We start from the raw sequence: 17,853 nt of genomic DNA, 5'->3' as shown, positions 1-17,853 counted from the left end.
GGAAAGCAAAGGTAAGGGAACATGAGTAGTGCTTTCAGACTCATAACCTTACAATAAGGATAGAGCCAGTATTCTCTCTCTCTCTCTCTCTCTCTCTCTCTCTCTCTCTCTCTCTCTCTCTCTCTCTCTCTCTCTCTCTCTCCCTCCCTCCCTCCCTCCCTCCCTCTCTCTCTCTGCTTCAGAGAGAGGGGGGAGGGAGGAAGAGAGAGAGTATCTCTCCTTCCTTCAGCCCAACACTCTCGCTGGCATCCCAGCCAGATGAGAGGGACTGCAGAGGATCTCCTCGAGCCTAGGGCAACGAGTCATTCGATGGGAAACTTGTCTCTTGGAAGGAATGACCCAGCTTGGCTCCTGCTTTCGATCTGCCGCCCAACGACCGAACGGAGAAGGGAAGAGGCAGGAGAGACGAGGCAGGAGAGACGAAGCGGGAGCCAAGCTGGGTCATTCCTTCCAAGAGGCAACTTTCCCATCGAATGACTCGCTGCCCTAGACTCGAGAAGACCCTCTGCAATCCCTCTTGTCTGGCCGGGATACCAACGACAGTGTTGGGCTGAAGGAAGGAGGGATACACACGCTCACACTCTCCCTTCCTCTCCTTCCCTCCGTCCCTCCCTCTCTCTCATAGTCTTGGTCAAACCACTTCTGAAATGTAGTGCCTGTAATGCAATGCAGCTTGTGGTGGTGCTCCAACTGATAGGCATTGTGCTACCTGCTGTAGAGAGTGAGGGTCCTACAGATATCACCAAAGTAAGGAATGTCAAGTAATGTAAAATGAGAGGAATCCCAAATATCCTCCCCCCAGTCCAAGTCTGATTCATCTTTGGATTTAGTTAGTTTCCATTCTACCACCACCCAATGTGTGCCAAGCTCAGAATAAGGCTTATTCTGACAGAAAAAAATTCCATTTTAAGCCAAAGCAATTTGGTGTCTGATATTTTACACCTTCCAGCAGAGCAGCCTTTCCCAACTTAGTACCCTCCAAGTATATTGGACAATAACCTCTTTAATTTCCAGGCAATATGAGGGCTACAACTTAGTACCCAGACAACTAGGAGGAGCTGAATTGGGGAAGATTACAATGGACTTTAGAATAGTAACTCATCGGGCTGCACTTTACCATCAGCTGGTGTCAGAGTACAGATACTCCTCAACTTACACAGCTGAGTCCAACATTTCCATCACACTGCATCACACTCATGTTGGAAGCACTAAGGCACTTCCAGGTTGAAAGGAGTAGCCGGTGGGTGACAGCACTGTTGCCTGGGGGATGACCAGTTGGGGGCTCCTTTCATGTCCTTGGCAGGAGTTGGGAGTGAAGAATGGGAGCTCACCGTGTCCTATGGCAGCCCTGGGGCCTCAAATATGGGCTTGCTGCTTGTCAACTCAGCGTCGTAACCATACGAGCCACCGTACTCCCCAACATTTCTACTGCTAAGCAGGACAGTTCACTGCAGCTGTTAAGTGAATCATGCATTTGATAAGGGAATCTGGGTTCCCTGATTGATTTTGCTTGCCAGAAGCCAACCGGGGAGGTCACAAATGGTGATCACAGGATCCTGGGACAATGCAACGATCATAAATATATGCCAGTTGGCAAGTGCCAGTTGATCAGGTGACGAGAGGGGTGCTGCAACAGTGATAAGGATGCAAACTAGTCATAGGTCACTTTTTTCAGTGCCATTGTAACCTCGAGAGGTCACTAAATGAATGATCGTAAGCCGAAGATTGCAAGCCCTGTAAGGAAAGCTTTCCAAGAATCTATACTATGTTAAAGAATTTCGGGAAACGGCACCATTTTTGTCCATCAAGTTAGGGGAAACCTCATGGGCTACAGTTCAGTGCATCTTGTTGTTGTCTATCTTGCACTGTGTAGATCACCCCTGATACGCTTTCAAAAAGCAACTTTAAAAACAGCAGCTTCAATTCTTAATCCTGGATTTAAATCCTAATGGCTGCCTAGAGGGAATGCAAAGCTCTCTGCCTCTTCCCCAGCCTGCTTTTAGTGGCATCAGCAGCTTTTCCAACAGCTGAACAGGGCACAGGAAGGGCAATACCTCTCTAGGTTCGCTTTTTCCACCTAGAGAGCCTCCGTGAAACAAATGGTTTAAATACCTTAATTAGTAGAAAGAACATTGTTTTCCAAAGAAAAATACTATTCTGATTTTTAAAGACATTTTATCTATATATACATCATAATCAGTGATGGGATTCAACCGGTGTAACAATCGGTCTGCTTAGCGCGTGTTTTGCACTTGCACGCATAAACGCAGTGCATTTGAAAACAGCTCTAAAACTTACCTTCTACTGCAGCCCATGAGTAAAACAGCTGAGGCCCAGCCGCGCCTATCAGCTGGGCTTCAAACAAATGAAATATAGGACAGACTAGCGCAGGTGTGCATGGGCAGGGCCAACTGATTGCCAGAACTGCTGGTTCACCTGAACCGGTCCAAATTGGCTGAATCCCAACCCTGATCATAATCCATGGGAACCAGTAAATTCTATCCTCCATTCTCAGTACAAATTATTGGATTAGAAAGGCCCTTTATGAAATTCGTCACTCCTCACCCTGACTCTCTTCAATTTTAGACAAACACATGCCCCGCTAATAATTTTTTTAGAAATAGTAGCCAATGAGCCATCTTTTTAGACAAAGCAGTTAGGCGCTTCAAACCACTCTGCAATTCATGTATTAAACAACAAATAAACACTCAATAGTACATGGCAACCAATTATGGTCTTTTTTGTATGGTGTGTGCATTTTTAGCCATGTTTGCACACTCATGCAATTAAATTTTAAATTGAATAGTTCCAGTTTTTTTTAATAGTCACATTTAGAAATGTTATAATTAAAAGCCTTTTACAAAAAAAGGATATATCCCAATAGTATTCTTCTTATCCCATTGTGCTGAAACTATCAAAGACTCCTAACGCGCTGCTAGCATTGGGATGGTTAGCGGCACAACTGTATTCATACATTATTTTAATGTGCATCAAGATTTTTTTAATACTCAGAATGTTATGATTCCTCAAGGAAAGAAAAAAAGCATATTTGGATACTTTCTATAGAAAATATAGAAAAGTATAGAAAACCCCTTAAGTATCCTGAAGTTTTGAATGCCCCTGACAATATTTTTAAAAGTTCTCACTTAATCGGTAAATGTTTTATTTAAAATCATCAGCAGTTTAATTTATGGCACCAAATCTTGACAATGTAACAGTCTCCTAATAAACTATTGAGGCAAGTACAAAAGAGGGTAACGGCATTTTGGAGTTGTTATCAGAAAGACAAGCTCAATTCTTACGGTCCAGCAAGAAAACCATATACAGGTAGTTCTCAACTTACAACTGTTCATTTAGTGACTGTTCAAAGTTACAACGGCACTGAAAAAAAATGACATGACCGTTCTTCACACGTATGACCATAGCAGCATCCCTATGGGCACATGATTTTCGTTTGGATTCTTGACAACTGATTCATATTTATAACGGTTGTAGTATCCCGGGGTCATGTGACCATTTTTTGCGACCTTCTGACAAGCAAAGTCAATGGAAACCTCAGATTCACTTAACAACTGTGCTACTAATGTGACAAGAAAAGTCGTAAAATGGGACAAAAACTCACTTAACAAAATTCTCACTTAGCAACATATATTCTGAGATCAATTGTGGTCAAAAGTTGAGGACTACCTGTAGACTGCATTTCAGAATGAACAATCCCAATAGAAGAAATATTTGTAAATCAGGATTGAACCATGGGGTCCTTGGTGCTCTCTGATCTTAGTCATTTGCTTGCAGACATTTCATGATTCAATTAGGGAATGTCACCAATGCTAGTGGATGTGGGATTTGCTCCCTGTTTATGTACAGTAGCTTGCTTGCCAGTGTTGGTGGGGGCATGGTTTTCTTCTTGAGAGCTCCTTGATTAGGGTATTGTTTTCTGCTTGATTGTTTCTCTAGTGTTAATTCCTGCTTATCTGGCTGGTGGCTGCTGGAGAGGATGTGTTAGGGACTTTTTATTTCCTTCTTAGCTTTTTTTTTTTTGTCTCTTGAATAGTATATAAATGTGGTTTATCTCAATTTGTCTATTGATGGGTGATTTGTCTGAATGCCAATCATCCAATAATTTCCTAGCATTTTTTGGCTTTAGCTTGATCTAGGATGCTCACCTTTTCACATCTGAAATTATAGTTGAGTCTGTACCTGGGTTGTGAGATTAAGGAGTTTTCAACATGTCTTCTGGCTGTATGAGTTTCCACTGTATATTGTACGTGACTTCTGTTTCTTTTTTCTTCTTAGTTACTGGATCTTTCAGTTTACTTAAGATGTTTCTGTGGGCTTTGGTAGATTTGCATGCTACTGTGGTGCCATGTGGTTATAATATCTCATTAGTAATTTCTGAGATATTTTTGAAGTATGGCACCCAAAGGATGTATGTGTGGATTGAGTGGTGATACGTTTTTTTTAATGAAGTGGTATAGGTACCCATTTTGTAGAAATATGTTTTATATGTGGTCTAATTCCTTTTTCTAGTGTTCCAGGTTACTCTACTGACTAAATAATGTTCTTAAACAGCACCTCTTGCAGGAATTTGGGTTTTCAAGTTTGGTAATGGGATTCTTTGTTAGGGTGGGTTACGTTTTGATAGGCTTGAGTTTCTAATTTGCATTGTTTCCTCTGCAGATGAGGATATCCAGGAAAGATAGTGTTTACTTCTTCCTTGTGAATTGTGTTCCTTTGAAGTTATTGTTGAATGTCTCATGTATCTTCTCTAGTTGTTCCTTTTTTTATTATGACAAAGATATCATTTATATACTGGATCCATACTTTTGGTTTTATGCATGAGAGTGCTATAGTTTCTAGACACTATATTATGGTCTCTGCTATGAGTTCTGAGAATAGTAATCCCATGGGTATTCCTCTGATTTCGTGGTATATTTGTCAATCAAACTGAAAGTATATAGTGTGGCAGAGCTTGCTAAGTTCCATGATACTGGATATTTTTATTTTAATGTTATTTGATTAGGTCAGGTGTGTTGGATATGCTGCCATGAATCTTTTGCTAGTTCTCAATCTTTGGCTATGACATTGAATGAAACCATAATTTCATCTTCTTCTATTTTTAAGTCTCTGATTTTTCTGGAGGCACTGTAATGGAGAGCTAATAGAATATTTGTTTCCCTCTGTGAGTTATCTAAGCTTTTCTGTATGCTCTATGTTGTATGTTGGGGTTTATAGTAACGATACAGTTGGATGTAAAGGTATGTCAGGCTTGTATGTTTTTGAATGTCCACAAAAGCACTGGGGGATGGCTACACTGCTTTTCATTTGCCATTATTCTTCTTTTGTGATTTGACCTTTCAAGGTTAGTTATGGGTTCACGATGAGATTGTCTAGTTTCTGTACTGGTTTGGCATTTACTAGAATGTAGGGGTTTTTGTCCTTCAGTATTCTTTGGCTTTTTGAATATATTATGTTCTGTCCATGACAGCTGTAGTTTGACCTTTGTCTGCTGAGAGCAAGTTGGTGGTTTGTTTCTCCTTTAGATTTTTGAGAGCTGCTTTGAGTTGGTTCTTATTCTATGTTGTTTTGATCTGTGGTATAATTATATTTTGTTGGGTCTCGGCAAGCTCTGTGGTTTTAAATGTTGCTTCTTCTAAGACTGCAATGAATTCTAACTGATTAGCATTGTCTATATTGTATTTCTTTCCTTTTCTATTTTTCGGTCTGTTTTAGAGATGTGGTCTTGATGGTAGTCAGCATTTTTGTGTGTTCTGAGGTCATGGTTTGCTCCAGTTGTTTCTTAAAATTATCTATGATGTGCTGGTATTTGTTTAGTCTGAGAATGGAGGTGAGAATGGAAAATCCTAATCTAAGTTCAGAAACAGATATTGCTTGCACAGATCTGCCTGTTTATATTTCTGCTGTATTTAATAATTAGTCTTATTTGTCAGAAGCCTGAGAAAGAAAATCGGACTTCCTCTAATTAAACAAATTACAAAATGGCAAAGTATACTCTTAGAATCCAACTAACTAGGATTATTTCAGTAAACCATGGTTAAAAAAACATGACCTAATACAATATGTATCCCAGACCATATCTTTACTAGGGATGGTTGATCATTACTCATGAGGAAAAGGCCTTGGACCTTCCTCCTCCTTCTCCAAGTTCATACTCAGGACAAAAGCACATGGCCTTCACTAAGATCTTTTTTATATTTATATTTAGCAATTATGTAAAACTATTGTCAAGTTTATAATCTAAATGTGAACATTCCTATATATAAACCTAGTCCCATTCCTGTGTAATATTACTATCATATAGCAATATACATTTCTACACATCAAATGGCTACCCTTTAAAGAGCAAGAAGCTTTGCAGAGACAGTAAAGGTGGTTCCTCAACAGCAGTTTGTAGAAAAGGCAAACATGCGACAATAATAAGACTATAACAATGACACAGTGAAGTAAGCATCTCTGAGGAGGACCCAGTAGACCTTCCCAAAGACAGGTGAATACAGTAGAGAAGATCAGCGGCTTACCTGGATCTTCACAGCAATGAGCACAGAGCTAAGCTCCTTGTCTAGTTCCCGCAGCACCGTCAGCTTTTTCAGGCGAAGGCTGCACAGCCTGTAAGACAGAGAGAATGGGATACATTCAGGCACCACCATCCCAGGGCCCCTGCCGCATGATACAAGAGGCTCCGGAGGTTGCCTGGGATATTGCTGACCACGGCGGGGCCTGAGTTGCTCCTCTAGCTCAGGAACTCCTGAATTCATGCAGCAGAGAGAAAGCGGATCAGAAAAAGAGGAAAGGAGGAAAATTAATAGAGCTAAAGCAGGATTAAGAAGATTATGCTATGACAGGAAGTTGCAAAGCACACAGAGGAGAAATCCCTTCCCGAAAGGAAACCAGTGCCAGCTCTGTACAGAGACACTTCAATGATTAGGGGAATTTCCTTATAATTATTGCAGTATGGTAGCCTTAATGTAACCCAAAGAATTTTTTTTCCTTGTTTGTTTTCTATTTGGATAGTAAACAACGGACAAATAATACTTAAAGTATAAGTTGCGCAACAGCAGATACAGTAAGATTGAGTTAAATCTCTGTACATCAAATCATCCTATTCAGTGAATCCTATTACTTCCCATTTGGTCCCCTCAGCCTTGTTTCTGAATTACCTTACTAGCACTGAGTACAGCCTGGTGTTTAAACAACCGTTACTCATTCAACCAGGAGTTCTAAGGAGAGGAATGGGGAGGGAGACACACAAACCCCGCTTTCTCAGTCTGTCTGTTTTATGGGACATTAACAGGGATTGGAAGACGACTTTTTACTATGAATATTCAGTGTTCTAAAAAGCTAGAATCTTGCATTTCACATGCCATGAAGATGAGCACTTCCCCTCCTTTACAATTAGCAGGAAAACACATCCAATTCTCTAAGCAGTCTAGTAAAAAAAATTCTGATAACTACCTTTTGTAGTTTATATTAACAAAACAGTTCTTTGTGGCCCAGTTTCCTCCTGATCCACCCACATTACATGAAGTCAGGAATGAGACATTACAGAGATTGTCAATATTTGTCTGAGGTTCCAACCCTCATCAATCATCCATCCTAGGCCCCTCAATTATGGGGTGCTGCAGGGGTCGGTCCTGTCCCCCCTCCTATTTAACATCTACATGAAGCCACTGGGTGAGATCATCCACCGGCACGGGATTAAATACCACCAGTATACGGACGATACTCAGTTGTATCTGTCCGCCCCGTGCCAACTCAGTGAAGCGGTGGAAGTGATGTGCCAGTGCCTGGAAGCTGTTAGGGTCTGGATGGGAGTGAACAAACTTGCACTCAATCCTGACAAGACCGAATGGCTGTGGATGTTGCCCCCTAAGGACAGTCCATCCAGTCCATCCTTAACCCTAGGGGGAGAAAAATTGCCCCCCTCAGAGAGGGTTCGCAATTTGGGGGTCCTCCTGGATTCGCAGCTGACCTTGGAACACCACCTGTTGGCTGTGACCAGAGGGGCCTTTGCCCAGGTTCGCCTGGTGCACCAATTGCGGCCCTATTTGGACTGGGACAGTCATTCAGACAGTCACTCATGCCCTCGTTATCTCAAGACTGGATTACTGTAATGCGCTCTACTTGGGGCTGCCCCTGAAAAGTGTTCACAGACTGCAATTAGTCCAGAATGCAGCCACGCGAGCGATTCTGGGTGTGCCAAGGTACACCCATATCACACCTATCCTCCGCGAGCTGCACTGGGTGCCCATTGGTCTCCGAGCACGATTCAAGGTGCTGGTCGTCACATTTAAAGCCCTACATGGCCTAGGACCCGGGTATCTGTGAGACCGTCTTCTGCCACATACCTCCCTCAGACTAATAAGATAGCACAGGATGGGCCTTCTCCGGGTGCCGTCAGCGGGACAATGCCGACTGGCAACACCTAGGAGTAGGGCCTTCTCTGTTGCTGCTCCGGCCCTGTGGAATGAGCTGCCCCCTGAGATCCAGGCCCTACCCACTCTCATGGCCTTTCGCAAAGCCATTAAAACCTGGCTTTTCCAGCAGGCTTGGGGCTGTTGACCCCTTGATTGAGGTCCAGCCCCCTCCTGATTGGGTGTTTGTTGTGCTTCCCTTTTTAACCTTGTTGTGTCCAATTGTTTTTAATAATTCTTTTTAATCTTTTTTCATTTCTGTAAACCGCCCGGAGTCCTCCAGGATTGGGCGGCATAGAAATTTAATAAATGAAATGAAATGAATGAAATCCAGTCAAATAACAGAAGTAATTCAGCAAATTCAGTTTACAATAGATATTTCCAAGAAATTCCTTCAGCATCATTGTTTTGGGGACAAAAATGGAGCACCTTTTTCATCGAAAAACACCATTTTACTTTTAGACCAAAGTTTATGAAGTGATTTTTTTTCCCTCCAGAAAAAGGATCACACACAACTGATAATTCATCAAAAAGATTTATATTCAGACCTCAGCATGGAGGGTACAATTTGCTATTTTTCTCCCTTCACAAGCCCAGCAGAAACATTTCTGAACATATGCAGTATGCATCATTCATAAACCTCCCGAAATGCAAACCTTTGTACAAAATTTGGGTCAGCCTTGACTCAATTTTTTTTCAGTTGCAGTGGCGGCACGTATATTAACTATTTTCCTGTGCTGGCTTTGTGAATCTTCCACCACTATTGAAAAAAGACTGCGGGGATATGGGAGAGAGGCAGATAGTTTAATTGTATGTCATAAAAAGCCAAGCTATCTATGCAGATATAACAGCTGATCAAAAAAGGTGTGCAAGTTTTTAGAATGCAAATTACTTCAAGCAGTCCTACACTTTGCTGAGGCAGATCTGGGGTTACTGCTATGGATTACATGGAATTCTTTATCGTTTGTGTCCCCCTATCTCTCTGTCCCTGTCATCATGGCCTGCCACTAGGACATATTTGGACTGAGGTGCTAAATACTAGAACCAAGCACTTGTCCTTAATTCTACACTGTAGATGTTCTCAGATGATTTATTATTATTATTATTCAACTACATCATGATGTTCTTCACATAAGAAGGCTGTCAGTGTCCTTTGGTTCAGAATGTGAAAAATAGAAAATGAAAGTTTTCTCCTGCTAGCTAATTATGCAGCAGAATGGCAACCATTCAGTAAAAACATCTGGTTTTCTATACTAAATTTTCAAGGAAAAGGAATCTTCATTCTTTGTACCTCCTTAATGGAATAGCCACTAAATACCTTTTTGATTCTTTAGAGCCATCATGGCAAACCTATGGCACACGGAGCCCTCTCTGTGGACACATGAGGCATTGTCCAGATGAGTTCCACTGCACATGCGCGCGCTTCCCTCCAGACAGCTGATTTTTGGGTTTCTGCCACACATGCAGAAGATGCATGTGCATGCACAGAGGGGTGTCACATGTACATGTGCGGGGGTGGGGGAGTGCGGGAGGGTAGCATCATCCCCCCCCGTCCCATTTTTGGGTTTAGGAGACTTCAGGAGGCCTGCTAGGCCAAAATGGGCTGCGGGGAGGGGTGCGGGGGGGAGTGCATGCGCTTTTGGCATGTGAGGACGAAAAGCTTACCCATCACTAGTTTAGAGGACACTTGCCATTGAAGCATTCCAAGAATTCAGTAGGCTCATTGTTAAAGATGCCGCAACATATTCTATGCATTTACAGTTTTCCAAACATTCACCTTCTAGAGAAAAATCCAGCAGGTGGCAACATCTAGCTGAACCATGGCTAATTTCTGAAGCACAGCAGATTTAGCCCTGTTTAAGGATTAGATCTGGGTGTTGATCTACTTTCAGGAATACAGATTAGACTGGATACTCCACGCCACTTCTGAAACATGCATATAGTCATCAACACTGTTCCCTCTAAGGTGCGCGGCCGCGCGGCCGCGCACATGGCAAGAAACCCCCGCGCAGAGGTTTCTAACTCCCGCGCAGAGGTTTCTTTCAAAGCAAACGTGGGGGAGTCCTTTGCAGGCGGCTAGAACTGGCCGCCCGCAAAGGACCTTCCCAAACTTGTTTCAGCGGCAGCTCTCAGCCTGGCGGCAGCGTCACTCAGACTGTGGAAGGAGGGGGAGGAGGAGGGAACTAAAGAGAGCTTTTACCGAGTCTGCGCCCCACAGCCAGGACTGTCCTTGCGCCCCTCAAGCTGCGTTTCTTCCCCGCAAAGCCCTTCGGGCAACCCGAGAGTTCCGCTTGACGCCAGAAGGGCTTTGCAGGAAGAAACGCCGCGTTTCTTCCTGCAAAGCCCTTCTGGCGCCAAAAGGAACTCTCGGGTTGCCCGAAGGGCTTTGCGGGGAAGAAACGCGGCTGGAGGCGCCAGGACGGTCCTGGCTGTGGGGCGCAGACTCGGTAAAAGCCTCTCTTTGGTTCCCTCCTCCTCCTCCTCCTCCTCCTCCTCCTTCTTTCTGGAGCCCCTTCCTCAAAGATTTGGTACCAAAGCAATGGCGGTGAGGAAGTTGTGTCTTTTGGATTTTGCACTGTTGTCTTTTCAATGGTTCTCAGACTGGTTGAACCTTTAGCAGCTGGGGTGATATTCTTTACTGTTAAGGTTACAATTGGATGTGTTGGACAAATCTTAAAAGATGAAACTTTTATTAAAACGTTTGACTTAACTAAAAACGTCTTCCTTTTTCTTCTTCTTCTTAAATATGATTTATTTATTTATTTTTACTTCAGAAGTTTGATGACCATTGTACAAACTAATCCAACCTAAATGTAGAGGAGGAGAAGAAGGGGGGGGGATTTAAAAAGAGCAGAGGAAAAAGAAAAGAAAGCATGAAGAAAACATAAAGAAAGGGATGGGAGGGAGGGAAGGAAGGAAGGCACTTTATGTTGAAACAGAAAATATTATATAAGGAAGAAAATGGAAATAACTTAGGAAGGAAGGAAGGAATTGCACTTAATATTGAAGGAAAAGAGAATGAAGGAAAAAGTATTGGAAGGATTGAAAGAAGGAAGGAGGAACAAAGAATTACACTTAATATTGAAATGGAAAAGAAAATATAATGAATGAAAGAAGAAGTATAGGAAGGGAAGGAAGGAAGAAAGAAAGAAACAAAGACTGTTGAAACAGAAAAGATAATATAAGGAAGAAAATGGAAAGACGTATAGGAAGGAAGGAAGGAAAAAAGGAAGACAATGTTGAAATGGAAAAGAATATAAGGAAGAAAATGGAAAAAAGTATAGGAAGAAAGGAAGAAATGTACTTAATATTGAAACAGACAAGGGAATGAAGGAAAAAATATTGGAAGGATTGAAAGAAGGAAGAAAGAATGGAAGGAACAAAGACAATGTTGAAATGGAAAAGAATATAAGGGAAAAAATGGAAAAATGTTAGGAAGGAAGAATTACACTTAATATTGAAACAATTGAATATAATGAAGGAAAAGGAAACAGGAATAAGGGAGAGACGGAGGACTTCAGCTCCCAGAATTTCCCTGGCTGAAGAATTCTGGGAACTGAAGTCCACCCCTCGTAAAGTGACCAAGGCTGGGAAAAGAATCCACACTAGTAGGGACAATGCAAGCTATGCTTCACCCCACCCCGTCAGTCCATCTTAGCGTGCAAGAAAGACATCAGACAACGCCATAGTTGCTATGGTAGCATTTGGCTATGCGCAGCGATGCTCTCCTGGTCTTTATGGGTGGGAGGGGGGCAGTTGAGCTATGATGCTAATCCCCTCGTGGGAACACAGAGGGTGGGAGAAGAGAACCAAAGAACTTCAAACTCCAAGGTTCTGGAGTGGAGAATAAGGGGATCAACTTTGTCTAAATGATATTGACATATAAAGAACGGTTGTAGGAACTGGGTATGTCCAGTTTGATGAAAAGAAGGACTAGGGGAGACATGATAGCAGTCTTCCAATATCTCAGGGCCCAGGGTTGCTCCAAAGAAGAGGGAGTCAAACTATTCTCCAAGGCACCTGAAGGCTGGACAAGAAGCAATGGATGGAAACTAATCAAGGAGAGAAGCAACCTAGAACTAAGGATAAATTTCCTGACAGTGAGAACAATTAACCAATGGACCAACTTGCCTCCAGAAGTTGGGAATGCTCCAACACTGGAAGTTTTAAAGAAGATTTTGGATAACCGTTTGTCTTAAGTAGTGTAGGGTTTCCTGCCTAGGCAGGGGGTTGGACTAGAAGACCTCCAAGGTCCCTTCCAATTCTATTTCTATTGTATTCTCTATATTCTATTCTTTCTCTGTTCTATTCTAATCTCTTCTGAACTAAATGTTTATCTAGAACTCAAATAAATAGCTGCTTTTTGGTTTTATTTTTTTTAATATTTATCAGTCTCTCTTTTATTCCATACTTCTGGTTGAAAGACTATTCTATGTCATGCTAAACAAATGCATATTCTAGTGGCGGCGGGAGCTCGTTGGCATCTTCAGCAGCAGCCCTGCCTCCTGTGAAAAAACCGAAGATGGAGCAGATCCACGCAGATGACGTTGCTGCAACATGACTGGAGGAGGAATTCTGGGAGTTGAAGTCCACAAGGCTTAAAGCTGTCAGGTTTGAAGACCCCTGGGGTTTTTTTCCTAAAGGGTTAGGGGTGCGAGGGTCTTGTAACTTGACAGCTTTAAGACTTGCACGCTTCAATGCCAGAGTTTCTGAGCCAACATTTTGGTTGCTAAGCAGGACCGTTGTTAAGTGATACTGATATTATATAACACTTTTAATTAAGCGGGTACCTTGAATAAACATAACTTTGAGTTTCAAATAATACTGATTTCGTTGTTGTCTTAGGTGACATCTGTGAAAAAAATTCAGGTGCTCAGGCATGAAAATGTGCCGCTCAAACACTATACTTTTCCGCTCACACTGAAAAAAAATTAGAGGGAACATTGGTCATCAAGTCTTGACCTCAACCTGAAGGGTAGCCTTACATTATATAATATCTATGTATTGTCGTCAGTGCTACAGAATTTGCTATAGATGTTCTTTATGATTTCTTGTATGATCTGCAAATAGTGCTCTCCCCTCAAACGTAAATGAGGATATATATCTGATGAGACACAGCAGCAAATTGTTTTACACAGAACACATCATACCTTTGTCACAGAGTATTAAATTTAATTGGTCTCCAACTGACCACAATAAATTAGTCCTGATGCTAGCTACATATCCCTAAAGAAAAAGTTTGATTCCCTATGAAGTCACCAGTATTTACAGCTATCTAAATGTACGCAAACACATCTGCGCACATCAGTTCCCAAGACTCTGCCAACTCTTTTTCCACTGCTTAATATCTGCAGGGAAAAAAGAGAGAAGCCAACAAGAAATATCTTTTTGTTAGATTACTATGTTATTTTTATTAAGCCCAGGACAATTTAACTTGCTAGCTACTAGCATGCATGTTCCATAACGAAGGGCATCACAGGAAGTAGAAAAACTAAGACCCCGTTTCTGTAATTTAAACATGTCATTGATAATACCTCAGAACCATCTATAGCATTTCTATTACAATAGGCTCACAAGAAAATTCTGTTCAAGGCACAATTTACAAAACCCCCCACATTTAAATAAAAATTTGTCATATGTTTTCCCTTCTTCCCATTACTCGTGTAACAGAAACAGAACAGAATAACAGAGTTGGGACCTTGGAGGTCTTCTAGTTCAACCCCCCTGCCTAGGCAGGAAACCCTACACCATTTCAGATAAATGGTATCCAATCTCTTCTTAAAAACTTCCAGTGTTGGAGCATTCACACCTTCTGGAGACAAGTTGTTCCACTGACTAATTGTTCTGTCAGGAAATTTCTCCTTAGTTCTAGGTTGCTTCTCTCCTTGATTAGTTTCTATCCATCTACCCTCTTGTCCTGCTTTCAGGTGCTTTGGAGAAGGGGCGTTGGTCTTACCTAATATGCTTCTTCTCATGCGGTGGAGATAGCATCCATGAATGGTTTGACCTCATCTGTTTAGCTGATTGGACTGAGTCTGTCAGAGCTGTGAGGACACGTCTCCTTTGCTAGGGCTCCCCAGCTTTTGGTGAAGACAAAGTGACAGACTCAACGTGTCTAACTCCAATATCTTCCCCTTATGGACCAAGGACCAGACGATCTTCAGGGTAGGGCTGGATCCTATCTCCACTGCATGAGAAGGACTGTATCAGGTAAGACCAACGCCTCTTCTCCATCATGGTGGAGATAGCATCCAAGAATGGGACATACTAAAACTGGCTTGTCCTTATGGGTGGGCAACAGTCTGGTCTGAAGTCCCCTGATCCCTGTGGACACTCTGCAGTACCCTCCTGCCAAAGGCTGTCTCAGCCGAGGCGAAGATATCCAGTTTATAATGTTTGATAAAGGGGGAGAGAGAGGATCACATAGCTGCTCGACAGACCTCTTCTAAGGAGGCCTGTGTTGCCAATGCCGCCGCCATGCCTGTGCTCCTGGTGGAGTGTGCAGTGACCTGTCCAGATACCTGTCCAGGCCACCGACCTATTGTTGAGGAAGTTACTTTCCTGCCCAGAGATGATGGCTGGAAAGACAGGAAGTAGGAAGTCCGCTTAATATATATGCGGAGAACCGTCCTGATATCCAAGTTGTGCCACTTTTTCTCCAGGGCATGAGTTGGGCCTAGTAGAAGTTTGGCAGGATCAGTTCCTGTGCCCTGTGGAACCAGGTGCACACCTTGGGGACAAAGGAGGGGTCCAGCCATACAACCACCCTGTCAGGGTGGCAAATACATAGGTCCTCCCTCACAGAGAGGACCGCTAATTTTAAAATCCTCCTGGCTGATGTAATTGCCAACATGAATGCCACCTTAAGCGTAAGGAAATGCAGTGAGACAAACCTCAATGGCTCAAAGGGCCCCCCGGTGAGCAAGTGCAATACCTTGGACAGGTCCCAGGTGGGGTATCTGTGCACCACCATGGGTCTCAGGTTGGCCGTGCCCCTTAGGAATCAGCGCACAGTGGGATGCTGGACCAGGAGCTGTAGTTTCCCACATGTGAGCATCGAGGATAGTGCTGCCACATGCCTCCTAATGGTATTGGGTGCTAGCCCTCTATCTAGTCCATCCTGAAGGAACTCCAGGATCTGGGCTGCTGTCACCTCTGTGGGAGGAAGACCTGTTCTATCACATCAGGTGCAAAAGGCCTTCCTTTTGTATATGCAGTCAGTGGAAGCCCTCCTAGACACTTGTATTCTTGATGATCCTGGAAGAAAAATTGTTCTTCCTCAGAACACTGAGCTCAAGTGCTAGGTGGTCAGCTGGAGCTACTGTGGCTCCTGATGGATCAAGCTCCCCTGGCTGAGGGAAATCTTGTCCTGAGGGATCCTCCAGGACTGACAGGTTTACCAGATCGGCAAACCAAGGCCTTCTGGGCCAGTGGGGGAGCAAGGAGTAGGCTCTCTGCCTTCTCTTCCAGGACCTTCCTTATCACCTTGGGAACAAGGGGAAGGGGAGAGAAGGCATACAGCAGTCCTGGAGGCCAAGGACAGTGGAGAGCATCGACCTTCCCCCGCCCCCTGGTGCCAGAAACCTGGGGTAAAATCTCAGTAGTTGAGAATTGTCTGGGGTGGCAAATAGATCCACACTGGGAGGCCGAAATGATATGTGAGCTCCCGGAATAGTGACGGATGCAGGCACCATTCAGTGTGGTCAATTGAGGCTCTGCTGAGCTAGCCTGCTTGCACGTTTGTTACCCTGCGATCCACCATGATGGATCGCAGGTGCCTCTCCGCCCAGAGGCCCAGCCATTTGGCCTCCTGCATGAGGGACGTGTGTATATGCTATGAATGAAGAATCAGGAAAGGTTGCTGGAAGGAATTTTGATATGTCTGTCCTAGCTGAGGGACTGAATCGAAAGCTGGGGAGCTCTAGCAACAGAGGTGTGTTCTCACAGCTCTGACAAACTCAGTCCAATCAGCTAAGCAGACGAGGTCAACCCATTTCTGGATGCTATCTCCACCACTATGGAGATGCCCTTAGTTCTAGGTTGCTTCTCTCCTTGATTAGTTTCTACTCATTGCTTCCTGTCCTGCCCTCAGGTGCTTTGGAGAATAGTTTGACTCCCTCTTCTTTGTGACAGACCCTAAAATAAATACAATGAACCTAAAACAGATATATACAACATTTAAAATTGCAGCAGCAAAAGCTATTACAACAGGAAGTTTGTTATACATATTAATGATAATAGTATCTTATCTACAAGATGAAGCACTACCTTATATAATTATATGTTACATAAACATGCAGCTATTCCAAAATTGTATTTCTTCAAATGGGTTAACTTTTTTCAGATGCTCAACATAAAATTACTGTAATAGTTTTCATCTATTTGTTCTTATACCCATGAGCAACTTTTGCACATATTTTATTTTGTTAAGTCTGATTGGAATGCAATAAAATATGGGGCAACCTCTCTTAATGTTTCCACAACATAATTTATTGAAGTCATTTAAATCAAAATTTTAAAAGCTGGCTCACTACAGTCATATCATAATAAGCCAATAGCATTTTGCTTTTATTCACCCAATTGTCAGGGGAAGGAAATAATTTCAGTAGTGAAGCTCAGAAAATGCAGCTCAACTGCTTACATATTTGGTTACTTTCTCTTTTCTTTATTTTTGTAACTACCGGTATATCTTTATCAAAAACCTTTTTTTACCAATTTTAATATACAATTAACACAGAGTTACTAATCAAACCTGTTATAGAAGACTTCTTTGATAAATCTTAACATTTTGAAATGCTAGGAGATGCATAAAATCCAAGCTGACATAATTATTCTAGTTATACTTATTCACTTATCTGCTGCATAATATTGTATTGGTAATAGGACATTCCTATTCATGCTTGAATGTTATAGCATGTTACAGAACACTTAAGCTGGCTTTGCATATTGTATTAAATGAGGGGTATCAAACTCAATTTTATTGAGGGCCGCATCAGGACTATATATGACTTGGGGGGGGGGGCGTGGTTAGCTTGACGTCACTCATGTCAGGGGCGCTTGTGGCAGCCCAAGCACTCTGTCAGTGAAAACTGGCTCCTGAGCTGTTTTCAGCTGCGACAGCTTCCTGCAACCCTCTGTCAGCAAAAACGGAGCTCGGGAGGGCTGCCTGTAGCCCTCCCAAGCTCCATTTTCACTGTCAGGGGCACTGCGGGCCTGTTCTATGCTGTTTCCAGGGCGGCACCACAGGCCACATCTAAGCACCTCATGGGCCGGATTAAACAATGGTTTGTATAAGTATGATTTGAATCAATCACAATTAGTTGCATTCATACAACTTTCTATGCCAAAAGTAAATAAATAATGCAGGACTTAACATGTGAGGACTGCAGGAACCCATTGCAGACACTTTAGTGGTATTGTT

At 42.8% G+C, this 17,853-nt stretch overlaps 1 protein-coding gene across 4 annotated transcripts in view; it reads right to left on the bottom strand.

Annotated features, from left to right (window-relative positions):
• LOC106547720 (phosphofurin acidic cluster sorting protein 2) overlaps positions 1-17,853 on the bottom strand; it is a 172,226-nt gene that overhangs the window by 52,775 nt on the left and 101,598 nt on the right. For all 4 annotated transcript variants that reach the window (XM_087717650.1, XM_087717652.1, XM_087717651.1 and 1 more), the window contains exon 2: positions 6,540-6,627. In XM_087717650.1, the coding sequence (XP_087573776.1) occupies positions 6,540-6,627 (88 nt within the window). The remainder of the gene's footprint in view (positions 1-6,539; positions 6,628-17,853) is intronic.

This window comes from Thamnophis sirtalis, unplaced genomic scaffold, assembly GCF_051295495.1.
Source record: "Thamnophis sirtalis isolate CommonGarterSnake01/CBP01778 unplaced genomic scaffold, rThaSir2_p1.2 scaffold_6, whole genome shotgun sequence".
Classification (NCBI taxonomy): domain Eukaryota; kingdom Metazoa; phylum Chordata; class Lepidosauria; order Squamata; family Natricidae; genus Thamnophis; species Thamnophis sirtalis.
The sequence above is the reverse complement of the archived record's forward strand: the minus strand, read 5'-3'. Positions and strand labels throughout refer to the sequence as shown.